The sequence below is a fragment of the Erinaceus europaeus genome, chromosome 7 (assembly GCF_950295315.1).
Source record: "Erinaceus europaeus chromosome 7, mEriEur2.1, whole genome shotgun sequence".
Classification (NCBI taxonomy): Eukaryota; Metazoa; Chordata; class Mammalia; order Eulipotyphla; family Erinaceidae; genus Erinaceus; species Erinaceus europaeus.
Window position 1 is genome coordinate 1,645,519 of NC_080168.1, and position 24,866 is coordinate 1,670,384.

Consider the following 24,866-nt stretch of genomic DNA (forward strand, 5'->3'; position numbering starts at 1 on the left):
TGGCCGCTCGGGTCTTTATTGGGTGGGGCCGAGCCCCAGTTCTCTGACAGGCTGTATCCTGGGCTGTGGGGGTGGGGGAGGGGCTTAAAAACAATTTGCAGACATGATGGTGGACAAGGGGCCCAGGGGGACGGCTAGGGGCAGGGCGGAGAGCGCAGGGACACAGAGACACACAGACACACACACACGGACACACACATGGGGCTGGACGGCCATGAGACTTGGCAGGGCTTTGGGGGGACAGGGGTGCAGGCAGAGGCTCAGCGGGTGGACGTCAGGTGGTTTCTGTTGTGGGAGAACCTGGGGGAAGTGGACAGAGAGGTCACCCCAACCCCAGGAAGGGACACAACCTCTCCTCACCTGTCCCAGCCTTGCCCCTGCTCTCACCTCTCCCCACCATGCCCCAGCCTCGCCCCTGCCCTCACCTCTGCACACGCTCAACGAGGTGCACCATCAGCTTATCTGAGATGCCGGGACAGGACTCCTCGGCCAGGCTGAAGGCGTTCTCCAGCTCCTCCAGAGCCCCCACGCCCCCGCCACTCTGCCGGTGCTTCTCCTTGAGCTGTGGGGGGAGGTAGGCAGACCCCCAGCTGATCACAGGCCCTACACACTCCCCACCAGGAGGGCAAGAGCAGCCCCGTGGGGGACTTCGGCCACTCTGTATGGACCCAGCTCAAGTCTGGCTGAGTGTCACGCCCAGGGGGCTGCCGGTCCCCTCCCCCAGGGCCCCGCCACCTGTCACTCAGCCCTGGACACGGGGGGCTCCTGGGGCCCCCCCGCCCATGTGCCCCCCTGCCTCACCTCTCCAAAGACAGGCCGCACCAGTGTGGACAAGCACTGTGATCGAGGCTGCCGCTTGACAGGCTCTGTCGACTGGGGGGGGGGGGAGAAACGGGCTCAGCAGGGGATCCCCAGGACAGCGCCCACCACCACCCTGCGGTAGGACCCCCCAGGCCAGCGCCCACCACCACCCTGCGGTAGGACCCCCACCCCAGCATGGCAAAGGCACCAGCCATGGGGAGCACCGAACCTTCTGGGGGCCGTGCAAAGCTGAGCCTTTGTGCAGCTTGTGGGGGCTGGGCCGGATGGTGGGAGGGAAGGTCCAGATGGGGCCCTGCTCCCCGTCCTCAGCGTCCCCGTCACTGCGGTGCAAAGGTGACATTATGTGGGGGAGCAGGTGGCACCATGGGCGGGGGGACATTACGGGTGTAGGGGAGGCTGGACTGCAAATACAGGATGATGGGGGGACGTTACAGGGGTGTCGGGGAGGCTGGACTCCAAATACAGGATGATGGGGGGATGTTACAGGGGTGTCGGGGAGGGCTGCACCCCAGAGGCTGGGCGATGGGGGGACATTACAGGGGTGTCGGGGAGGGCTGCACCCCAGATGCTGGGCGATGGGGGGACGCTATAGGGGTGTCGGGGAGGCTGCACCCCAGATGCTGGGCGATGGGGGGGTGCCAGAGGCTGCTGCCTGGCTGCAGGGCAGGGACCCGCAGCCACCGGCCTACATGTCGGAGTCCTCGGAGCTGGACTCCTCGCCATGGCCCTCGGCCTTCCAGCGCTTGTAGCGGTCGATGAGCTCAGTGAGGAAGGACGTCTTCTTGGTGTAGCGTGTGATGAACTTGTGCTTCAGAAGCTCCTTGGCTGTGGGCCGCTGCGGAGACAAGCAGGTCAGGCCCAGGGGCGGGGCCCCAGCGAGACTCCTGACCACCCCCTTCCCCGAGGCCCCCTAGCGGCCCCCAGGCTCACGAAGCGGGGGTCCTTGTTGAGGCAGGCCTCCACAAACTCCTTGAAGGGCTTGCTGTGGGGGCCCTCCAGCGTGGGCGGGCTGTTCTTGGGGATCAGGAACAGCACACGCATGGGGTGTAGGTCTGAGTTGGGGGGCTCGCCCTTGGCCAGCTCGATGGCGGTGATGCCCAGGGACCAGATGTCGGCCTGCGGGGAGGGGGTGTTGCCATGGGCCTGGCAGCCGGCGTGCCCCACAGCCCCCCCACCGCCACCCCACACACCTTGAAGTCGTAAGCCGACTGCTTGATGACCTCGGGCGCCATCCAGAAGGGGGTGCCCACGAACGTGTTCCGCTTGATCTGCGTGTCGGTCAGCTGGCCCGCTACTCCGAAATCCGCCAGCTTCACGTCACCCTGCTCCGACAGCAGGACATTGGCCGCTGGGGGTGCATGAGGCGGTGTCACGCCCAGTGTCCCCCCCCATCCGGCTTCAGGGAGCCCACTGTCCACACCTCAGGTGCTGTCCCCACAAACTCGCCCCCATCAGTGGGGCCCCACCGGGCCAGGCGTGTCTTCAACCGGTGGTGGGGGGCAGTTAGTGCCAGGGGTCCAGCTAGGCAAAAACACTTGGTTCCCAGCAGCCCCCTTGTCCCAGACCCTGAGTCAGTCACGTGACCCTCATGGGAACAGGCCTGGCTAGTCTAGAGCGCGGGCTCGGGCAAGGCTGAGCGGGAGAGGGGACGCAGGGAGGACGGGCCAGGCCAGGAGTGGGGACGAAGCAGAGAGGGAGTAGGAATGAGGGTGTAGACAGAAACGGGAACAGGAGCGGGGCCAGGCAGGGTTAAAAGGGACTGGGAGGAAGTCAGGCGGTGGTGCAGCGGGTTAAGAGCACGTGACGCAAACGCAAGGACCGGCGTAAGGATCCCGGTTCGAGCCCCCAGCTCCCCACCTGCAGGGGAGTCGCTTCACAGGCGGTGAAGCAGGTCTGCAGGTGTCTGTCTTTCTCTGCCCCTCTCTGTCTTCCCTTCCTCTCTCCATTTCTCTCTGTCCTATCCAACAACGACGACATCAATAACAACAACAATAATAACCACAACAAGGGCAACAAAAGGAAATAAATATTAAAAAAATATAAAATAATAATAATAAAAAAAAGGAACTGGGAGTGGGGCCGGGCAGGGTGGAAGCAGGCCCGGCAGGGCTAGGCAGGGTAGGGCGGGGGTGGGGGCGGGGGCTGGACCCACCCTTGATGTCGCGGTGGATCTTGCGCTCCGAGTGCAGGTAGTCCAAACCCTTGAGGATCTCTCGCAGGATGGTGGCGATGTACGTCTCCTCCAGCGGGCCTGGCTTCAGCTGCAGCAGAGACACAGGGACACAGACACACGGCCTTAGGCTCCCGTCAACAAGGCCCAGCGAGGGGACTCCTGACCCTTCCTTCAGCTTAAAGTGTCGCGGCCTGGTGGCTGGGCGGGGAGGCTGCCCTACTTCTGTCTCTCACAATTCAAGAAAAGAATAAAAGGCTGCTAGGAGTAGCGGACGCATCCCGCAGACACTGAGCCCCAGTGATGATCCTGGTGGCCACAAAAAAGAAAAAGAAATAGGAAGTTGGGCGGTAGCGCAGCGGGTTAAGCGCAGGTGGCACAAAGCACGAGAACAGAGGCTAGGATCCCGGTTCGAGCCCCCGGCTCCCCACCTGCAGGGGAGTCGCTTCACAGGCGGTGAAGCAGGTCTGCAGGTGTCTGTCTTTCTCTCCCCCTCTCTGTCTTCCCCTCCTCTCTCCATGTCTCTCTGTCCTATCCAACAATAACAACAGCAATGACAACAATAATAATAACGATAAACAACAAGGGCAGCAAAATGGAAAACTTGGCCTCCAGAAGCAGTGGATTCAAAGTGCAGACACCCAGCCCCAGTGATAACCCTGGAGGCAAAAAAAAAAAAAAAAAAGAATTATGGGAGTAGGATGGTAGCGCAGCAGGTCAAACGCATGTGGCGCAAAGCTCAAGGACCGGCATAAGGATCCCGGTTTGAGCCCCCGGCTCCCCATCTGCAGGGGAGTCGCTTCACAGGCGGTGAAGCAGGTCTGCAGGTGTCTGTCTTTCTCTCCCCCTCTGTCTTCCCCTCCTCTCTCCATTTCTCTCTGTCCTATCCAACAATGACGACATCAAGAACTACAACAGTAAAACAACATGGGCAACAAAAGGGAAGATAAATATTTTAAAAAATTAAAAAGAAATAGAGGGAGATCTGGTCCTTACCCCCAACAGCCAGCAGTGGGGCTGGGGAGGGGGAAGATGGGCCCATCACCGCCCCCCCCAGTTCCCAAGGTGGCTCCCCACCACGCTCACCAGGTCCAGCGCCGAGCCGCCACCCAGGTACTCCATGATGATCCACAGCTTGGTGCTCTGCCGGGAGCCACGGTAGTCAGCACAGTCATGCCGCCCCTCCTGGGAGGGGGACAAGCCAGCCCCCCGCCTGGCAGGACTCCCCCCTCCCACGCCAACCCTGCACCGGGGCTGTTTGCGGGGGGCAGGCACCTTCAGGTAGGAGCCGAAGTAGCGGGTGATGTAGGGGCTGTCGCACTGGCTGAGCACGGTGATCTCCTGCTGGATGTCCTCGATCTCGTCCTCCGCCTCCTCCAGGTCGATGATCTTGATGGCCACCACCTCCTTGCTGCGGTTGTCGATGCCTTTGTACACCTCCCCGAAAGAGCCCTTGCCGATGCGGTCCAGCTTGGTGAAGAGCTCTTCGGGGTCCACCCGTGGGTGCTGTGTGGGCAGCGAACAGGCTCCAGACCCCATGCCCCCACCCGCCTGCTCCAGCCAGTGCCCGCCGCCCCCGCCCATGCCCCCGAGCACAGGCTGGAGCCCCGCACGGTCCAGCACTCGCGCAGCACACATCCACGCACACCTGCACGCACACAGGCGCGCACACCTGCACGCACACCTGCACGCACACAGGCGCACACCTGCACGCACACAGGCGCGCACACCTGCACGCACACCTGCACACACACAGGCACACACCTGCACGCACACAGGCGCACACGGGCGCACACACACCTGCACGCACACAGGCGCACACCTGCACGCACACCTGCACGCACACGGGCGCACACCTGCACACACACCTGCACGCACACGGGCACACACCTGCACGCACACCTGCACACACACGGGCGCACACATGCACACACACCTGCACGCACACAGGCGCACACCTGCACACACACCTGCACGCACACAGGCGCACACCTGCACACACACCTGCACGCACACGGGCGCACACATGCACACACACCTGCACGCACACGGGCGCACACATGCACACACACCTGCACGCACACAGGCGCACACCTGCACGCACACCTGCACGCACACAGGCGCACACCTGCACACACACCTGCACACACACGGGCGCACACATGCACACACACCTGCATGCACACAGGCGCACACACCTGCACGCACACAGGCGCACACCTGCACGCACACGGGCGCACACCTGCACGCACACCTGCACGCACACGGGCGCACACATGCACACACACATGCACACACACCTGCACGCACACCTGCACGCACACCTGCACGCACACGGGCGCACACACACATGCACACACACCTGCACGCATACCTGCACGCACACGGGCGCGCGCTCCCTCACCCGGACACGCCCCCGCGCCTGCACGCGCCCCCGCCCACACCTGTCGGCCCCACACCTGTCCGTGCACACGGCGCGCTCACACCGGCCGCGCGCACACCCGCTCCCGCGCTCACCTGGCTGGCGAAGCCCCGCAGGTGGGCCATGGCGGCGCCCTGGGCCGCGGTCCGGCCTGCAGACTCCGGAGCCGGCGTCAGTCCGCTGCGGGCGGGAGGCGGGAGGCGGGGGGCTCGGAGCCAGGGGCGCGGCGGGCGCGGAGAAGCCCTCCCCCCCCCACCCACCCGAGCCCGGGACTCACCCCACCGGGGGCCCCGCCGCCGACCCCCACCCCGGGAGCCCGGCCCCGCCCGCCGCGCCCACCTCCGGGGGGCTCCATCCCGGCCTCCCGGCCGCCCCGCTCCAGGTCCCGCAGCGCCCACCCGCAGCCTCGCCCGCCGGGGACGCCGGGCCTCCGCCCGCGAAGCAGCGCAGTGGCGGCGCCCAGAACGCCCGGGGCGGCGGCGGAGGCGGCGGCGGCGGCGGCGGCGGCGGCGGCGGCGGGAGGCTGCGGGGCTGCCTGGGAATTGGAGTCCCGCCGCCCGTCCCCGCCACAGAGCTCCGCCCGCAGTGGACTACAATTCCCGGGAAGCCACGGGGCGTGTGCGGTGGCCCGCAGGCGCGCCCCGGAGCACGCTGGGACTCCGAGTCCTGTTGCTTCTTCCTGAGCCTGAGCAGCGCTCGCGCCGGACTACAATTTCCGGCAGACCTGCCGCGGGACGCGCGGCGTGGGCCCAGGCGTGCTGCGGGGCACGTCGGGATTCCGAGTCCATGTCCCCAGAGGTTCAGGACTACAACTCCCGGCGAGCAGTGCGGGAGCCGGGCCTGGCGGGGGCGGGGCCTCCAGGAGGCGGGGCCTCCAGGAGGCGGGGCCTCCAGGAGGCGGGGCCTCCAGGAGGCGGGGCCTCCAGGAGGCGGGGCCTCCAGGAGGCGGGGCCTCCAGGAGGCGGGGCCTCCAGGAGGCGGGGCCTCCAGGAGGCGGGGCCTCCAGGAGGCGGGGCCTCCAGGAGGCGGGGCCTCCAGGAGGCGGGGCCTCCAGGAGGCGGGGCCTCCAGGAGGCGGGGCCTCCAGGAGGCGGGGCCTCCAGGAGGCGGGGCCTCCAGGAGGCGGGGCCTCCAGGAGGCGGGGCCTCCAGGAGGCGGGGCCTCCAGGAGGCGGGGCCTCCAGGAGGCGGGGCCTCCAGGAGGCGGGGCCTCCAGGAGGCGGGGCCTCCAGGAGGCGGGGCCTCCAGGAGGCGGGGCCTCCAGGAGGCGGGGCCTCCAGGAGGCGGGGCCTCCAGGAGGCGGGGCCTCCAGGAGGCGGGGCCTCCAGGAGGCGGGGCCTCCAGGAGGCGGGGCCTCCAGGAGGCGGGGCCTCCAGGAGGCGGGGCCTCCAGGAGGCGGGGCCTCCAGGAGGCGGGGCCTCCAGGAGGCGGGGCCTCCAGGAGGCGGGGCCTCCAGGAGGCGGGGCCTCCAGGAGGCGGGGCCTCCAGGAGGCGGGGCCTCCAGGAGGCGGGGCCTCCAGGAGGCGGGGCCTCCAGGAGGCGGGGCCTCCAGGAGGCGGGGCCTCCAGGAGGCGGGGCCTCCAGGAGGCGGGGCCTCCAGGAGGCGGGGCCTCCAGGAGGCGGGGCCTCCAGGAGGCGGGGCCTCCAGGAGGCGGGGCCTCCAGGAGGCGGGGCCTCCAGGAGGCGGGGCCTCCAGGAGGCGGGGCCTCCAGGAGGCGGGGCCTCCAGGAGGCGGGGCCTCCAGGAGGCGGGGCCTCCAGGAGGCGGGGCCTCCAGGAGGCGGGGCCTCCAGGAGGCGGGGCCTCCAGGAGGCGGGGCCTCCAGGAGGCGGGGCCTCCAGGAGGCGGGGCCTCCAGGAGGCGGGGCCTCCAGGAGGCGGGGCCTCCAGGAGGCGGGGCCTCCAGGAGGCGGGGCCTCCAGGAGGCGGGGCCTCCAGGAGGCGGGGCCTCCAGGAGGCGGGGCCTCCAGGAGGCGGGGCCTCCAGGAGGCGGGGCCTCCAGGAGGCGGGGCCTCCAGGAGGCGGGGCCTCCAGGAGGCGGGGCCTCCAGGAGGCGGGGCCTCCAGGAGGCGGGGCCTCCAGGAGGCGGGGCCTCCAGGAGGCGGGGCCTCCAGGAGGCGGGGCCTCCAGGAGGCGGGGCCTCCAGGAGGCGGGGCCTCCAGGAGGCGGGGCCTCCAGGAGGCGGGGCCTCCAGGAGGCGGGGCCTCCAGGAGGCGGGGCCTCCAGGAGGCGGGGCCTCCAGGAGGCGGGGCCTCCAGGAGGCGGGGCCTCCAGGAGGCGGGGCCTCCAGGAGGCGGGGCCTCCAGGAGGCGGGGCCTCCAGGAGGCGGGGCCTCCAGGAGGCGGGGCCTCCAGGAGGCGGGGCCTCCAGGAGGCGGGGCCTCCAGGAGGCGGGGCCTCCAGGAGGCGGGGCCTCCAGGAGGCGGGGCCTCCAGGAGGCGGGGCCTCCAGGAGGCGGGGCCTCCAGGAGGCGGGGCCTCCAGGAGGCGGGGCCTCCAGGAGGCGGGGCCTCCAGGAGGCGGGGCCTCCAGGAGGCGGGGCCTCCAGGAGGCGGGGCCTCCAGGAGGCGGGGCCTCCAGGAGGCGGGGCCTCCAGGAGGCGGGGCCTCCAGGAGGCGGGGCCTGGATGGGGCGGGGCGGGGTCTGGAGGGGCGGGGCGGGGCCTCCAGGAGGCGGGGCCTGGAGGGGCGGGGCGGAGCGGGGCCGCTCAGGACACTGCCGCTCACCTCCTGCGTCCTGGCGGGCTGCCCCAGCTGCTGCTCGCCCCCCCATTTCCCGGCAGCCCCCTGGAAGGGGGCACCCCACACAGCAGGGGCACTGGGGGTCACCCCCGTGACGCTGACAGCACTGAGCCCAGCCCCCAATGCAGACCCCCGGCAGCAAACTGGCTTCAGAGCCAGGAGGGGAGCTGCGCAGTGGGCCACACGGCCTCCTTGCTGTGAACCCAGGGCCCTGGCTGCACCCGCGCCTTGCGGACTGCAGACGGGAGGGACGCAGCTGGGCGGCAGCGAAAGGACCTGCGCAAGGACCCGGGTTCGAGTCCCTGGCTCCCCACCTGCACCAGGGACAGACACTTCATGAGCGGTGAAGCAGACCCGCAGGTGTCTCTTTCTCTCTCTCTCTTTTTATTATTTATTATTATTTTTTACCAGAGCACTGATCAGCTCTGGTTTACGGTGGTGCAGGGGACTGAACCTGGGACTTCGAAGCCTCAGGCATGACTGTCTATTTGCATAACCATTATGCTATCTACCCCTGCCCCAAATATTTTTTTAATTTATTTAATTTGTCTTTTGCCTCAGGGTGGGGCTAAAAAAATCCACTGCTCCTGGAGGCTGTTTTTCCCCTTTTGTTGCCCTTGCTCTTTATCATTCTTGTTGTTATTACTACTGTTGTCGTTGTCAGAGAGGACAGAGAGAAATGGAGAGAGGAGGGAAAGACAGAGGGGGAGAGAAAGACAGACACCTGCAGACCTGCTTCACCGCCTGTGAAGCGACTCCCCTGCAGGTGGGGAGCCGGGGGCTCGAACCCGGATCCTTATGCCGGTCCCTGCGTTTCACATGCTTAACATTTCCCGCTGTGTGCACTTAACCAGGTGTGCTACCACCCGGCCTCTCTCCTCTCTCTCTAGTATTTTATTTATTTTAAAATATGTATTTATTCCCTTTTGTTGCCCTTGTTTCGTTGTTGTAGTTACTATTGTTATTGATGTCGTCATTGTTGGATAGGACAGAGAGAAATGGAGAGAGGAGAGAAAGACAGACACCTGCAGACCTGCTTCACCACTTGTGAGGTGACCCCCCTGCAGGTGGGGAGCCGGGGGCTTGAACCGGGATCCTTACGCCGGTCCCTGCGCTTTGTGCCCCATGCACTTAACCCGCTGCGCTACTGCCGGACTCCCATTTATTTTATTTTTGAGTGAGATGTAGAGAGAAACAGAAACACCAGAGCACTGCTCAGCTCTGGTTTATGGTGGTGCAGGGGATTGAACCTGAGACTTCGGAGCCTCAGGCAAGAGAGTCTCTTTGCATAACCATTGTGCTATCTACCCCCACCCCTCTGCTATCTACCCCTTCTCTCTGTCCTATCTGATAAAGTAGAAGGGGAAAAATAAAGGGAGGTGGACCTGTATTCTCCCCACCCACCCACCCCAGAGTCTTTTACTTTGGTGCAATACGCCAATTCCATTTCAGGTTCGACTTGTGTTTTCTTTTCTGATCTACAGGTCCATGAAGGATGATGAATGACATAGTGGGGGTTGTATTGTTAAATGGGAAACTGGGGAATGTTATGCATGTACAAACTATTGTATTTACTGTTGAATGTAAAACATTAATTCCCCAATAAATAAATAAATAAATAAATAAATAATAATAAAAGGGAGGTGGGAGCCAGGAGTAGTAGATTAGTAAACACTGAGCCCCAGTGGTAACCCGGGAAGCAAAAGAGAGAGAGGAGGGTGGGGTAGAGAGCATAATGGTTATGCAAAGAGACTCTCATGCCTGAGCCTCTGAAGTCCTAGGTTCAATCCCCTGCACCACCATAACTCAGGGCTGATAAGTGCTTTGGTTAAAAGAGAGAGAGAGAGAGAGAGAGAGATGGGAAGGGCCAGACCCTGGTGCACCTTGTGGAGCACTCGTCTCCATGTGCGAGGGCCTAGGTCCAAGCTCCTGCTCCCCACCTTCAGGGGGAGCCCCAAGAGCCATGAAGTAAGGCTACAGGTCTCTCTCTACCCCTCTCTCTTCCCCCATTCCCTCTCGATTTCTCTCTCTACGCAATAAGTAATAGATAACTAATAACTTGGGGGTCGGGCGGTAGCGCAGTGGGTAATAGCACGTGACGCAAAGCGCAAGGATCTGCGGAAGGATCCCGGTTCGAACCCCGGCTCCCCACCTGCAGGGGAGTCGCTTCACAGGCGGTGAAGCAGGTCTGCAGGTGTCTGTCTTTCTCTTCCCTTCTCTGTCTTCCCCTCCTCTCTCCATTTCTCTCTGTCCTATCCAACAACAACAACATCAGTAACAATGATAATAATAACCACAACAATGGTAAAACAACCAGGGTAACAAAAGGGAAAAAATGGCCTCCAGGAGCAGTGGATTCATGGTGCAGGCACCGAGCCCCAGCAATAACCCTGGAGGCAAAAATAAATAAATTAATAATAACTTTTATTAAAATTTTTGGAATTCTAAAGATAAAGAGAAAATATTAAAGGTCTCCAGGGAAAGAGAAGGGATAACTTACAGAGGAATAAGACTTAAATTCACAGCAGGCGGCAGTTGGGCTGTAGCGCAGCGGGCTAAGCGCAGGTGGCGCAAAGCGCAAGGACCGGCATAAGGATCCCGGTTCGAGCCCCCGGCTCCCCACCTGCAGAGGAGTCGCTTCACAGGTGGTGAAGCAGGTCTGCAGGTGTCTGTCTTTCTCTCCCCCTCTCTGTCTTCCCCTCCTCTCTCCATTTCTCTCTGTCCTATCCAACAACGACAACAACAACAATAATAACTACAACAATAAAACAACAAAAGGCAACAAAAGGGAATAAATAAATAAAATAAAAATTAAAAAAAAATTCACAGCAGGCCTGAGTGGATGCTCAGGTGTCCATGAAGCAGAAGCAGAAGGTCTGGTAATCATGAAAGTTCGGCAGGAAAAAAGCTTTAGGCCTAAAACCCTATACCCAGCCTAACTGGCATTGAACTTGGAGACTAGAAAAGGGGTATTTTATAAGATTCAGAGATTTTGTTTACTTTTGTCCCCTATTAGAAAAGATAGCTGGCAGCCGTGTTTTAACAATTTAGAGATAGCAAATTTCTCCCATACCAAGCCACCTAGGAAAAGCAGAAAATAAAATGTCGCGTCACTATTAAGATGGACAGTCTGCAACACACCTGGGGGTCAGAGGAAAGGATCACAGATAATGTCCCGATGTCTGTGAAGCTAAGTAGCTATGCTAACTTTTATAAAAGTAAACTTTCTAAATAACTGGGAGGGGGGTGTGAAACGCAAGGACCCAAGGACCGGCGTAAGGATCCCCGTCGGAGTGTCTGTAGGTTCCATTTCTGTGTCCTGTGTGTCATCCTGGGAGCCCCATCACGTTCAGGAGCAGAGGAGGGAGAGGGTTTGGGGCCAGAAGGCAGCACATGGGAACACCCTACAGCCGCCGGGAGTGCTCCATGGTGGTGATCTCTTCTCTCTGTTTATTTCATATCTTAAAAAAATATTTTTAGGGAGTCAGGTGGTAGCACAGCAAGTTAAGTGCACGTGGCACAAAGCACAAGGACCAGCGTAAGGATCCTGGTTTGAGCCCCCCGGCTCCCCACCTGCAGGGGAGTCGCTTCACAGGCGGTGAAGCAGGTCTGCAGGTGTCTGTCTTTCTCTCCCCTTCTCTGTCTTCCCCTCCTCTCTCCATTTCTCTCTGTCCTATCCAACAACGACAGCATCAATAATAACTATAACAATAAAACAACAAGGACAACAAAAGGGAATAAATAAATAAATACAAAAAAAATTTTTAAAAAAATTTTTTTTCGTGGTCCGAGAGGTGGCGCAGTGGATAAAGCATTGGATTCTCAACCATAAGGTCCCAAGTTCAATTCCCGGCAGCACATGTACCAGAGTGATATCTAGTTATTTCTCTCCTCCTATCTTTCCCATGAATGAATAAATTCTTTAAAAAAAATTTTTTTTCGGGGGGCCAGGTGGTAGCATAGTGAGTTAAGCGCACGTGGCACAATGCACAGGGCCAGGGTAAGGATCCCGGTTCGAGCCCCCGGCTCCCCACCTGCAGGGGAGTCGCTTCACAGGCGGTGAAGCAGGTCTGCAGGTGTCTGTCTTTCTCTCCCCCTCTCTGTCTTCCCCTCCTCTCTCCATTTCTCTCTGTCCTATCCAATAACAACAGTAGCAACAGTAACAATAATAACATCTGGGGGGAAAGGAAGGGAGGAAGGGAGGACTTTGAACTCAGCTCTGGGACCCAAAGTAGAATCAGAGCCGTTTGCAAAGAGGCCTGAGCCCCACATGCCCGACTACCCTCTCAGGGAGGGAGCCGAGAGAGCAGTCGGCAGAGGCACAGGGACGGCTCGGTGGTGGCTGAGTCCCCTCTCCAACCCTGCCCAGGCCAGCCAGGTGCCTCCAGCCACCCCCCCACACCCCCCACCCTGCCAAGCTTCCTGAGGCTTCAGGCTGCCTGACCCATTGTCTCGGAACTCATGCAGATGAAGAGACAGAGACGACACTGCTGTGCCCAGGCCTGGCAAAGTGTGGGCTCCTGGGGTGAGCCAGCTCCCAGCCCCTCCTCTGCTTTACAGCAGGGCTGCGGCAAAGTCCACCCCAGTCCTGCAGCTGTGTGGTCCCCCTCCCTCACCCCTCCCCATCTCCTTCCCCTCTCCCTTTTTCTCCCCCTCCTCCTCTTCCCCCCTACTCCTTCTTTCCATCCCCCCACACACACCTGGAAACACAAGCTTAGTTCTGCCTGGGAGCATAGACACCGCCCCTCCCTCTGCACCGCCCCTCTCCAGCTCTGCCCGGACCTGGTTCACCCTTGCACCTGTTCAGCCCTGGGCAGAGGGGCACCACCTGAGTCAGGTTTACTCTAAGAGATTGATTGATTGGTTTGTTTATCCATGAGAGGCCGATGAGAACCAGAGTACCAGCTGGGCACAGGTGATGCCGGGTGGAGCTCAGGACCCACTGGTCCCCTCTGCGAGATCCTTTCTTTTCTTTTCCTCCAGGGTTATTGCTAGGACTCAGTGCTGGCACTGCGACTCCACTGCTCCTGGAGGCTATTCCCCCCCCCCATTTTTGTTGCCCTTGTTGCTCTTGCTGTTGTTGTTGTTAATGCCGTTATTGTTGGATAGGACAGAGAGAACTGGAGAGAGGAGGGGAAGACAGAGAGGGGGAGAGAAAGACAGACACCTGCAGACCTGCTTCACCGCCTGGGAAGCGATTCCCTGCAGTTGGGGAGCCGGTGGCTCGAACCGGGATCCTCACGCTATTCCTTGCGCTTTGCACCACCTGCGCTTAACCCGCTGCGCTACCGCCCGACTCCCCAAGTTCCATTTTTTATCTCTTTGTCCCTCCTCCTCCCTCCCACACACAAGGAGCTGTAACCCTGGGAGAAGCTGCCTACTCTTCTCTGAAGGTGTCATGGAAGTCAGAGGATCCAGCACCCAGAGCAACCACACACAGGTGTACCCAGCACCCTGGGTTGTCATGCACATGGGCCCCCAGCCAGGAAGTGGGCGGCTAGGGGTCAAATCCTTGGTCTCAGGAGAGTCCCCCAGCAGCTCAGGGAAGGGTAGGGTGACCCCTCGCTAGCCTGGCACTGAGGTGAGCCACAGCCACTTGACACTTTACTGGCTTCTGCTCCCGGCCTCTTGAGATGCCCCTGGGTTCGAGGGTGCTATAAACATCAGTCAGGATCTGTCCCCTGATTTAGCTGAGCCTGAGCCTTCCACAGAGAGCCCTGGCCTGGCTGGCTTCCTTCCCCGTCGTTTCTGGAAGTTTCGGAGCCGTTCCAGGAGGCTGAGCTCATAACTCTGCCCCCACGAGCCCTGCGGCTGCTTTTCTGCCAAGCTCTGTGATGCCTTTTCCGAGAGCAAGAAGGGACTTGGGGTTCAGCACAAGCCGTCCCCCTGAAAGCAGACACTCTGGGGCCACTGAAAGGGAGGGATCGTTGCTGCAGGAGGCAGCGGCCAGGCCTGGACACAGTTGTGTGGCCGTGGTGGTGTGGCCTGCGGGGGGGGGGGGGGGAGCCAGGTGCTGGCTCTCAGGGGGACACTGTCCCCTGCACAAGGTGGCCTGGCGGGTGAGCAGGGGAGCTCCCGGGGATGGGGCTGCTGGCTTGGAGCTGGGAGCTCTTCTTCACTGTTGCATTTATTTTGATTTTTTTTTTTTTAACGTAGCTCTGGGAATGAGCCCAGAATGTGTCTGTGTGAACTGCTGAATGGCCTTCCGTTTTTCTTTTTCCTTAAGATTGATTTTTACTTTATTGATTTATTTATTTTAGTCTTAGAAATACAGATACAGAGAGAGAAAGACAGACACCAGAGCCCTGCTTAGCTCTGACTGATGGTGGTGTCCGGGACTGAACTTGGGACTTCAGAGCCTCCGCCAGGAGATTGTTTTGCAGAACTGTTGTGCTTTCTACCTAGCCCTTCTTTTTCTTTTCCCTTCTCATTCTTCTTCTCCTCCTTCTCCTCCTCCAGCTCCTCCTTCTTCCTTTTCACTGGTGGGCCTTGTGCCAGCACCATTTCACTCCTAGCAGACGTCTTTCCCTTCAATTTCAGAAGAGATGGAGAGAGAGAGAGAGAGAGAGAGATGGGGATAGGAGAGACACCACAGCACTGTGCCTCTGTTTGGGGGCTCCCCCAGTGCTAGGTAGGTGCTTCCCCCAGGGTTCTGGGGGCTGTGACCCAGGTGCCCACGCAGATGTACTAAACGCTGAACAGCACCCCATAGCCTGCTTTTTATGTGTTTATTTTAGGGAGAGAAACAGTGGGAGACAGAAAGAGAAGGGGAGACATGCCAGAAGGGCTCCACGTCCACACAGCTCCTCAGGGCTCCCCAGAACTCTGCAGGACTCTCCATAGCTCCCAGCATTCCTCAGGGCTCCCTGGGGCTCCCCCAAGGTTCCCCCAATGCTCCTCAGGACTCTCCAGGGATCTCCACAGCTCCCCAGGACTCCCCCAGTGCTCCCTAGTGCTCTCCAGGGCTTCCTCAGTGCTCCCCAGGGTTTTCCAGAACCGCTAAGGGCTCCCCAGTGCTCCCCGGGCTTCCTCAGTGCTCCCCAGGGTTTTCCAGGACCCCTAAAGGCTCCCCAGGACTCCCCCAGTGCTCCCAGGGATTCCGCAGTGCTCCCCAGGGTTTTCCAGGACCGCTAAGGGCTCCCCAGGACTCCCTAGTGCTCCCCGGGCTACCTCGGTGCTCCCCAAGGTTTTCCAGGACCGCTAAGGACTCCCCAGTGCTCCCCCAGTGATCCCCAGGATTCTCCAGGGCCCTTAGTGCTCCCTAGTGCTCCCCGGGACTCCCTCAGTGCTCCCCAGGTCCCCCTGGGACTCCCCAGGACTCTTTAGTGCTCCTCAGTGCTCCCCAGGACTCCCCAAGGTTCCTGAGTGCTCCCCAGGTTTCTGCAGAACCCCCCCCCACCCCGCTGCCGACTCTCCGTGTCTCCCCAGGGCCTCACATGCAGGTGGGCTCTGTGCTGAGCCCTGCTGGCCCCAGGCAGTGTTTGGGATGATGTGGCATGGAGCCTTGACAGCGACTGGCATGCTGGCCCCCTGTCTCCAGGAGGCCCCTGGCAACCCACAATGCCCCATGTGGCAGCCCTGGCTAAGCCAGCTCCTTCAGGGCTCAGGCTGGGCAGGGTGTGGGGGCAGACTCCCGCTGAGCTTTGCCCGGGCAGCCGCCTGGCACTCCATTCCTCCCAGCTGGAACCCTGCACCCTGAGCCCTACCAGCCCTACCCAGCCCTGCCCGGCCCTGCCCGGCCCTGCCCGGCCACACCTGCCAACACCCCAGACTGGCTCAGAGGTTGCTGGCACCGTGTCCAGGGCACTCCAGGGGGCAGGCTGTGTCCTAGGGGAGAGGATGTGGCCCTGGCTAGGGGGGCCCTAGTATGGCCCCCCACACCCTCACCAGCATGGCCAGCCCTTCCCCAAGTGTGTGCCCTGCACGGCGGCCCTGAGCAGGCTTCGTGGACATCCAAGAACCTTCTCCCAGCCTCACCCACTTGAACCCTGCCCTGCTGGCACGGAGCCCTGGCAGAGCTCTGGATGGGGTATCCCGGCTCGTGGGGGTGGGGTTGAGTCATGGAGTGGACGTTTTCCAGCCTTCCTCCTCCTGGAGGCCCCCACCCTGGACGGTCAGCCCTACATACAGCCCCAGCCCCCATGGCCCTGCCAGGAAGCAGATCGTGGCTGGGGGCTGGTGTCCACTCAGGTCAGCTCCGGGTCAGCCAGCGGCTGGGATGCAGGATGAGAGAGGAGCAGGAATTCCACAGGCAGAAAATCAGGGCCAAGGGTGAGGGGAGGAATGTCCAGCACTGCTGAGGAATTGGGGCTGGACCTCTGGGGACAGGAAGTTGCCCGTTAAGGTCTCCATGAGGGTTTGTGGGCCGGGGGCGTCAGGCTGCCTTAAATGCCCCTCCCTAAACATGGATCACTTCCTACCTCAGTGCTCTCAGCTTTCCTGCAGGGCTTGGGAGCTGACCCTGGTGCAGGGAGGGATTTCAGGTGAGGCTGGCTCCAGGCGCAGCTGTCAGTGCTGCCCACTGAGCTTCAGCCCATGGCAGGGCTCCGAAGTCCTGCACAGTCGGCCATGTGCTGCACCTGGAGATGGGAAGCATGCTGGAAGGTGGCCTTGGTGGGGTGGTATCAAGGCGGGCATCCGAGGTGGTATCCGCCTGTGGGCTGGGGCCCCCTACCAGGGCACACTCTAGGGCCCAGGGTGGAAGTCTAACTCACCTCCTAATTTCTGTCTTGAGTGGCTCTGGGTGAGCGTCTTCCCCGCTTCCAGCATCTGGATTTCCATTTATCAATATAAATGCAGGGGGGAGTCGGCAGTAGCACAGCAGGTTAAGTGCACGTGGCGCAAAGTGCAAGGACCAGCAAAAGGATCCCCGGCTCCCCACCTGCAGGGGAGTCGCTTCACAGGCGGTAAAGCAGGTCTGCAGGTGTCTGTCTTTCTCTCCCCCTCTCTGTCTTCCCCTCCTCTCTCCATTTCTGTCTGTCCTATCCAACAACAACGACATCAACAACAATAATAACTACGACAACAATAGAAAACAACAAGGGCAACAAAAAGGGAGAAATAAATATAAATAAATTTTTATATATATATGCAGGAGATTCCACACCTGGGCCCTGCAGAAATCTTGGAACTTTGGTCCAGGAGTCAGCTCAGAGGGTAAAGCACATCTCTGAAGGAGGCTCTGGGTTCAAGCCCCAGTATTACATGGGAGCAGCAGTGGTTCCAACCAGGGCAGCTCTGCAGCGTGTCTCTGCTCTCTTTCTCTCTCTCTAAGGATGTACAGTTGAAGGGAGTCGGGCGGTTGCTCAGCGGGTTAAGCCCACGTGGCGCAAAGCACAAGGACCGGTGTGAGGATGTACAGCTGAGAACTTCATGAGTGTGGTATGGAATTACACACTGTCATCTTACAGCTTTGGAACCCACTAATAACCACAAAGAAAACATGGAAGAAAAACAGAAAAACAAAAGTTGGGCCTGAGGGGCTGGGCAGTGGCACACTCAGCTGAGTGCACGCAGGTGTGTAGGGCTGAGGGTTCAAGCCCCCAAGTCCCCATCTGCAGGGGCGAAGCTTCAAGAGTGGAGAAACAAGGCTGCGGGGGTCTTTGGCTCTCCTCCTCCCAGTCTCTCAGTTCCTCACTGTCTCTATCCAAAATAAACAAATGAATATACAATAGAAAGGAAGAAAGAGGGAAAAAAAATCTTGGGCCTGAGAGTAATATCACTTATGCCTGAGGCTCAGTTCCTTACTTTGTGCCATGCTGAGAGAGAGGGAGAGAGAGAGAGAGAGAGAGAGAGAGAGGGGGGGGAGAGAGAGAGAGGGAGAGAGGGAGAGAGAGAGAGAGAGAGGGAGAGAGAGAGGGAGAGGGAAAGGGAGAGGAGGCGGGAGGGAGGGGAGAGAGAGGGAGAGAGAGAGAGGGAGAGGGAAAGGGAGGGGGGAGGGAGGGGAGAGGGAGAGGGAGAGAGAGAGAGAGGAAATGCTAGAGTCCATGGTCCTCCCCCCACTCTCCCACGTGGACACATGGACACAGGACAGGCAAGTCTATTTAGTGCCGTGCCGGGCTGGCTGAGTGGCCTCTCACAGCTGCCTGTCTCCACTCTCTATTCTGGAGAGAGGGGAGCGCCGTGCCTGGCTCCTCGGCAGCCCTGACTCCAGGGTGTGCACTGCTGGGGTGAGTGCCAGGTGTTTGGCTCGTCCACTGTCCGCTCTGGTGATCGCACTTCAGTTGGTTTCAAGTGCCCTGTCAGCAAGACCACCCGCTTGTTTCCCTGCCGCCCTCTGCAGCCTTGGCAGCGGTGTCCCTGTCCCCTCTTCCATTCCTGGAATTTGAATCTGTGCACTTTTTCTTCTCCAACATTTCCCAGATTTTTTGAATTCTATTTAAAATATATATATTTTTATTTATTTTATTTTTGAGAGAGAGACACACAGAGAGAAGCACCAGAGCACTGTTCAGATCTGGCTTATGGTGGTATGGGGGATTGAACCTGGGACTTCGGAGCCTCAGGCATGAGTGTCTGTTTGCAGAACCATTATGCTATCTACCCTCCGCCCTAATGTTTCCTTTTTATAAATAAAAAAATATGTATTTATTCCCTTTTGTTGCCTTTTTTATTTTATTTTTTAAAAATTTCTTTATTGGGGAATTAATGTTTTACATTTAACAGTAAATGCAATAGTTTGTACATGCATAACATTCCCCAGTTTCCCATATAACAATACAACCCCCACCAGCTCCTCTGTCCTTCTTCTTGGATCTGTATTCTCTCTACCCACCCACCCCAGAGTCTTTTACTTTGGTGCAATATATTTTATTTTTTATATTTATTTATTCCCTTTTGTTGCCCTTATTTTTATTGTTGTAGTTATTGTTGTTGTTGTTATTGATGTTGTCGTTGTTAGATAGCACAGAGAGAAATGGAGAGAGGAGGAGAAGACAGAGAGGGGGAGAGAAAGACAGACACCTGCAGACCTGCTTGTTGCCTTTTTTATTATTTTTGTTGTAGTTATTATTGTCTTTTTATTGATATTGTTGTTGGATAGGACAGAGAGAAATGGAGAGAGGAGGGGAAGAGAAAGGTAGACACATGCAGACCTGCTTCACCGCCTGTGAAGCAACCCCCTTGCAGGTTGGGAGTTGGGGCCTTGAACCCGGACCCTTATGCCGGTCCTTGCACAATAAATCCTTTTAAACAGAGTACCCTGCGGGGGTCAGGGGTGCACCTGATAGTGCCCACACTGCAGTGCTGAAGGACTGAGGTTCAAACCCCTGGTCCCTACCTGCAGTGATTCACTGCAGGTGTTTTTCTTTTTCTTTTTAATAATTTATTTCTTTATTGGGGAATTAATGTTTTACATTCAACAGTAAATACAACAGTTTGTACATGCATAACATTCCCCAGATTCCCATGTAACAATACAACCCCCACTATGTCCTTCATCATCTTTCATGGACCTATATTCTCCCCACCCACCCACCCACCCCAGAGTCTTTTACTTTGGTGTGATACGCCAATTCCATTTCAGGTTCGACTTGTGTTTTCTTTTCTGATCTTGTTTTTCAACTTCGGCCTGAGAGTGAGATCATCCCATATTCATCCTCCTGTTTCTGACTTATTTCACTCAACATGATTTTTTCAAGGTCCATCCAAGATCGGCTGAAAACGGTGAAGTCACCATTTTTTACAGCTGAGTCATATTCCATTGTGTATATAGACCACAACTTGCTCAGCCACTCATCTGTTGTTGGACACCTGGGCTGCTTCCGGGTTTTGGCTATTACAAATTGTGCCGCCAAGAACATATGTGTACACAGATCTTTTTGGATGGATGTGTTGGGTTCCTTAGGATCTATCCCCAGGAGAGGAATTGCAGGGTCATAGGGTAGGTCCATTTCTAGCCTTCTGAGAGTTCTCCAGACTGTTCTCCACAGAGGTTGGACCAATTGACATTCCCACCAGTAGTGTAGGAGGGTTCCTTGGACCCCACACCCTCTCCAGCATTTGCTGCTGTTACCTTTTCTGATGTATGACATTCTCACAGGAGTGAAGTGATATCTCATTGTTGTCTTGATTTGCATTTCTCTGACAATCAGAGACTTGGAGCATTTTTTCATGTGTTTCTCAGCCTTTTGGATCTCTTCTGTGGTGACTATTCTGTTCAAGTCCTCCCCCCATTTTTGGATGGGGTTATTTGTTGTCTTGTTGTTGAGTCTGGCAAGCTCTTTATATATGTTGGTTATTAAACTCTTATCTGATGTATGGCATGTAAAGATCTTCTCCCATTCTGTGAGGGGTCTCTTGGTTTGGGTAGTGGTTTCTTTTGCTGTGAAGAAGCTTTTTAATTTGATGTAGTCCCATAGGTTTATACTTGCCTTAGTCTTCCTTGTAATTGGATTCGTTTCATTGAAAATGTCTTTAAAATTTATGCGGAAAAAAGTTCTGCCAATATTTTCCTCTAAGTATCTGATAGTTTCTGGTCTAACATCCAAGTCCTTGATCCACTTGGAATTTACTTTTGTATTTGGTGAAATACAGTGATTCAGTTTCATTCTTCTGCATGTTTCAACCCATTGTTTCCAACACCATTTGTTGAAGAGACTCTGCTTTCTCCATGTAATAGTCTGGGCCCCTTTGTAAAGATTAGATGTCCATAGGTGTGGGGCCTCATTTCTGGGCTCTCAATTCTATTCCACTGGTCAGTGTGTCTATTCATGTTCCAGTACCAAGCAGTTTTGATGACAATGGCCCTATAATACAGTTTGAGATCTGGCAGTGTAATGCCTCCTGTTCTGTTCTTTTTTCTCAAGATTGTTTTGGCAATTCTAGGTCTTTTCTGGTTCCAGATAAACATTTGTAGCATTTTTTCTATTCTCCTAAAAAATGTGCTTGGGATCTTGATGGGGATAGCATTAAATTTGTAGATGGCTCTGGGTAATATATTCATTTTGATGATGTTAATTCTTCCAACCCATGAACATGGAATATCTTTCCACTTCTTTGTGTCTTTTTCAATTTCTTTGAGTAGTGACTCATAATTTTCAGTATACAAGTCTTTCACTTCTTTGGTTAGGTTTACTCCTAGATATTTTATTGTTTTTGTTGCTATAGAAAAAGGAACTGATTTCTGGATTTCAATTTCTTCTAACTTAGTGTTTGCATATCACTGCAGGTGTTTCTTTCTCTCCACCTCTCTCTCCCTTCCCTCTCAATTTCTGTCTCTATCCAAAACAAATAGATACATACATAATAAAAGGATTACTCTGACTCTTGTAAATCACTGTTAAATCACTAACGAAATAAAAGCATTGTTCCGTAACTCATCACAGATCTAAATGTCAATACCAAAGCATTCTAAAAAGTATTTGATTATTTACTTTTATTTATTTATTTACCAGAGTACCAGAGTACTGGCTTATGGTGGTGTGGGGGATTGAACCTGAGATTCTGGAACTTCAGGCATCCCCCAGTTTCCCTACTTAAGCACCTTCCTTCCTTCCTTCCTTCCTCTCTTTCTTTCTTTCTTCCTTCCTTCCTTCCTTCCTCCTTTCCTTTCATTCTTTCTTTCTTGCCTGCAGGGTTATTATAAGTGGGGCTCCATGCCTACACTATGAATCCACATTGTACTATGTGCGCTTAACCCGCTGTGCTACCTCCCCGCCCCGAGCCCCTGAAGCATTCTTAAGGACACTGAGCCGGACGGGGCAGGAGGTGACTCAGTTGCCCTTGGATCATTCTGGGCATGGCATATGACAGAGAAGTCTCTGGTCTCTCACTCATAAACTATCAACAAAGATCTCAAGTCTGTGTGTGAGCGATCAGAGCACTGCTCCTCTTTTTATTTTTATTTCTTTCTTTTATGCTGGGACTGACACACACACACGGCCTACTTGCCCACAGTTTTTAAATGAAAATTAAAAGTGAAAATCACGGATGGACCTTGAAAAAATCATGTTGAGTGAAATCAGTCAGAAACAGAAGGATGAATATGGGATGATCTCACTCTCAGGCAGAAGTTGAAAAACAAGAGCAGAAAAGAAAACACACGTAGAACATGAAATGGCGTATCACACCAAAGTAAAAGACTCTGGGGTGGGTGGGTGAGTGGGGAGAATACAGGCCCATGAAGGATGACAGAGGACATAGTGGGGGTTGTATAGTTAAATGGGAAACTGGGGAATGCTATGCATGTACAAACTATTGTATTTACTGTTGAATGTAAAATATGAATTCCCCAATAAAGATATTAAAAAAAAAAGTAAAAATCACAGGAGTCGGGAGGTAGTGCAACGGGTTAAGCGCAGGTGGTGCAAAGCACAAGGACCAGTATAAGGAACCCGGTTCGAGCCCCCGGCTCCCCACCTGCAGGGGAGTCGCTTCACAGGCGGTGAAGCAGGTCTGCAGGTGTCTGTCTTTCTCTCCCCCTCTCTGTCTTCCCCTCTGTTCTCCATTTCTCTCTGTCCTATCCAACAACAACGATGACATCAATAACCACAGCAACAATAAAAACAACAAGGGCAACAAAAGGGAAAATAAATATTTTTAAAAAGCTAAAAAAAAAAAAAGGAAGAGAAGGCAAAGCCATAGGGAAGAAGAAAGGGGGAGGGAAATATATATAAATCTAGATAGTTATAGAAATAATAGCCCATATCTGTGACCTTGGAAGAACCACTGCAGTTTCCAGTGACGGGAGTGGGGACAGAGAACTCTGGTGGTGGGAACAGTGCGGAATTATAGCCTTATTATCTCATATTTTTGTAAATCAATACTAAATCACTAATAAAAACGCAGAAATAAGGGTCAGGGGAGACCGCATAATGCTTCTGCAAATGAATCCCACGCCTGAGGCTCTGAGCTCCTAGGTTCAACCCCTGCACCACCATCAGCCCGAGCTGAGCAGATTAAAGAGAAAAAAAGGATAGAAATAAACACCGCGGAGCGTGGCCATGCGGAGCCGGTGCCGACTCGGGGAGCCCCGCCCGACGTGTCCGGGCTGCACCCCACCGCCTGCAGGCCGGGCGCCGGGCGGGGCGGACGAGGCAACTCGCGGGGCCTCCTTAAGCCTCCGCGGCTCCGCCCCCCGCAGCCTTGGCCTTAGAAGGCGAACCGCCTGGCCTCCCCGGGACACGCCGCGCGCCCCCCGAGCGCGGTCAGCCCAGGGGACCGGGACCGGGACCGGGACGGGGCGGCGCAGCCTGAGCCAGGACCCCGCCCGGCCCCGCGACATGCGGCGGGAGAGGTGAGCGGCGCCCGGACGGCGGCGGGGAGCTGGGTGGTGAGGGCGTGGGGTGCGCGGGTGGCGCCGGGGCGCGGGGTGCTCGGACTGCGGGGGCCGCGGGTGCTGGGTGCTCGGGGTGCTGGGCGCTCGGGGTGCTGGGGGCCGCGGGTGCTGGGGGCCGCGGGTGCTGGGCGCTCGGGGTGCTGGGAGCCGCGGGTGCTGGGAGCCGCGGGTGCTGGGTGCTCGGGGTGCTGGGGGCCGCGGGTGCTGGGGGCCGCGGGTGCTGGGGGCCGCGGGTGCTGGGCGCTCGGGGTGCTGGGAGCCGCGGGTGCTGGGCGCTCGGGGTGCTGGGGGCCGCGGGTGCTGGGCGCTCGGGGTGCTGGGCGCTCGGGGTGCTGGGGGCCGCGGGTGCTGGGCGCTCGGGGTGCTGGGTGCTCGGGGTGCTGGGCGCCGCGGGTGCTGGGTGCTTGGGATGCTGGGTGCTCGGGGTGCTGGGTGCTCGACTTGGGGGGCCGCGGGTGCTAGGTGCTCCGGGTGCTGGGGGCCGCGGGTGCTGGGCGCTCGGGGTGCTGGGGGCCGCGGGTGCTGGGCGCTCGAGATGCTGGGTGCTCGGGGTGCTGGGAGCCGCGGGTGCTGGGTGCTCGGGATGCTGGGTGCTCGAGATGCTGGGTGTTCGGGGTGCTGGGCGCTCGGGGTGCTCGGGGTGCTGGGGGGCGCGGGTGCTGGGTGCTCGGGATGCTGGGTGTTCGGGGTGCTCGGGGTGCTGGGGTCGCGGGGTGCCGGGGTCGCGGGGTGCCGGGGTGCTGGGCGAAGGGCTCGGGGAGGGTCCCCACGAGCGCCCTCCCTGGCGCCGCCACCCCGGGGTCCTCGCCTCCCGACTGGCGGGGTGGAGCCGGGGCGCCGTCCCCCGAGGCCCCGCGCCCACCTGGCCGCGCCCCGCCCGCCCCGGCCGCGAGCTGAGCGCGCCCCCCGCCCCCCGCAGGCGCCGCGCCCCCCGCCCGCCTGTCCGCCATGGAGGTGCTGCGGCGCTCGTCGGTCCTGGCCGCAGAGATCATGGACGCGTTTGAGCGCTCGCCCAGCGACAAGGAGCTGGTGGCCCAGGCCAAGGCGCTCGGCCGCGAGTTCGTGCACGCGCGCCTGCTGCGCGCCGGCCTGGTCTGGAGCGCGCCCGCGCCCGCCCCGGGGGGCCGCCTGGCGGAGGTGAGCGCGGTGCTGCTGCTCCTGGGTGAGTCCCGCCCCCCCCCCCCCCCCCCCCGCCTGCCCCTGTCCCCGGACCCCCAGGCCTGCCGGCCCCGCCCTGGCCCGGTTCCAGACCTCCCGCCCACGGGCAGGCACCCAAGGCTCCAAGGCCGGCGGTGCAGGTGATTCCGCCTCCAGAGCCACCCTGGGGCTCTGCTGGCACCGTGTGTGGTGGGTCTTTGCACCCCTGGCAGGCACGGTCCCAGGTCCCCAGGTCTGGGTGTACACGGACCCAGATTTTGAGGTCACATACAGCAGGTAAAC

At 58.5% G+C, this 24,866-nt stretch overlaps 3 protein-coding genes across 5 annotated transcripts in view; 1 reads left to right on the top strand and 2 right to left on the bottom strand.

The window, feature by feature from the left end:
* STK25 (serine/threonine kinase 25) lies at positions 1 to 5,954 on the bottom strand. Of its 2 annotated transcripts, none has more exons than XM_060193619.1 (12): positions 5,813 to 5,954; positions 5,510 to 5,594; positions 4,268 to 4,498; positions 4,079 to 4,135; positions 2,975 to 3,083; positions 2,013 to 2,170; positions 1,753 to 1,938; positions 1,512 to 1,657; positions 1,031 to 1,142; positions 802 to 873; positions 426 to 562; positions 1 to 300 (listed from the first exon to the last, which is right to left on the bottom strand). In XM_060193619.1, exons 2-12 carry the CDS (start codon positions 5,537 to 5,539, stop codon positions 261 to 263), a joined length of 1,278 nt encoding a protein of 425 aa, XP_060049602.1. In that variant the 5' UTR covers positions 5,540 to 5,594; positions 5,813 to 5,954; the 3' UTR covers positions 1 to 260. The 2 variants fall into 2 exon arrangements, with proteins under 2 accessions (XP_060049602.1, XP_060049601.1); XM_060193618.1 differs by having other exon boundaries at positions 5,754 to 5,888.
* On the bottom strand, positions 5,688 to 24,376 carry LOC132539237 (basic proline-rich protein-like). Its single transcript, XM_060193388.1, has 4 exons — positions 24,289 to 24,376; positions 23,078 to 24,241; positions 8,135 to 8,194; positions 5,688 to 6,172 (listed from the first exon to the last, which is right to left on the bottom strand). The coding sequence occupies exons 1-4, from the start codon at positions 24,374 to 24,376 to the stop codon at positions 5,688 to 5,690; spliced, it is 1,797 nt and encodes a 598-aa protein (XP_060049371.1).
* Positions 23,228 to 24,866, top strand: part of BOK (BCL2 family apoptosis regulator BOK) — a 4,818-nt gene continuing 3,179 nt past the window's right edge. For both annotated transcript variants that reach the window (XM_007531984.3, XM_060193622.1), the window contains exons 1-2: positions 23,228 to 23,384; positions 24,346 to 24,588. In XM_007531984.3, coding sequence (XP_007532046.3) covers positions 24,375 to 24,588 — 214 coding nt within the window. In that variant the 5' untranslated portion in view covers positions 23,228 to 23,384; positions 24,346 to 24,374. The remainder of the gene's footprint in view (positions 23,385 to 24,345; positions 24,589 to 24,866) is intronic.

What these genes read in the sequence shown, in the direction of transcription:
- STK25 (XM_060193619.1), bottom strand. Translation starts at nt 5,539, where the DNA reads ATGGCCCACCTGCGGGGCTTCGCCAGCCAG. An exon ending in TGCGGGGCTTCGCCAGCCAG is followed by an intron (nt 4,499 to 5,509) that starts GTGAGCGCGGGA and finishes CTGCCCACACAG; the next exon opens with CACCCACGGGTGGACCCCGA. An exon ending in AGCTCCGAGGACTCCGACAT is followed by an intron (nt 1,143 to 1,511) that starts GTAGGCCGGTGG and finishes TTTGCACCGCAG; the next exon opens with TGACGGGGACGCTGAGGACG.
- LOC132539237 (XM_060193388.1), bottom strand. Translation starts at nt 24,376, where the DNA reads ATGGCGGACAGGCGGGCGGGGGGCGCGGCGCCTGCGGGGGGCGGGGGG. An exon ending in GGCGGGCGGGGCGCGGCCAG is followed by an intron (nt 24,242 to 24,288) that starts GTGGGCGCGGGG and finishes CCACCCCGCCAG; the next exon opens with TCGGGAGGCGAGGACCCCGG. An exon ending in CCGCATGGCCACGCTCCGCG is followed by an intron (nt 8,195 to 23,077) that starts GTGTTTATTTCT and finishes GCCCCCTTCCAG; the next exon opens with GGGGCTGCCGGGAAATGGGG.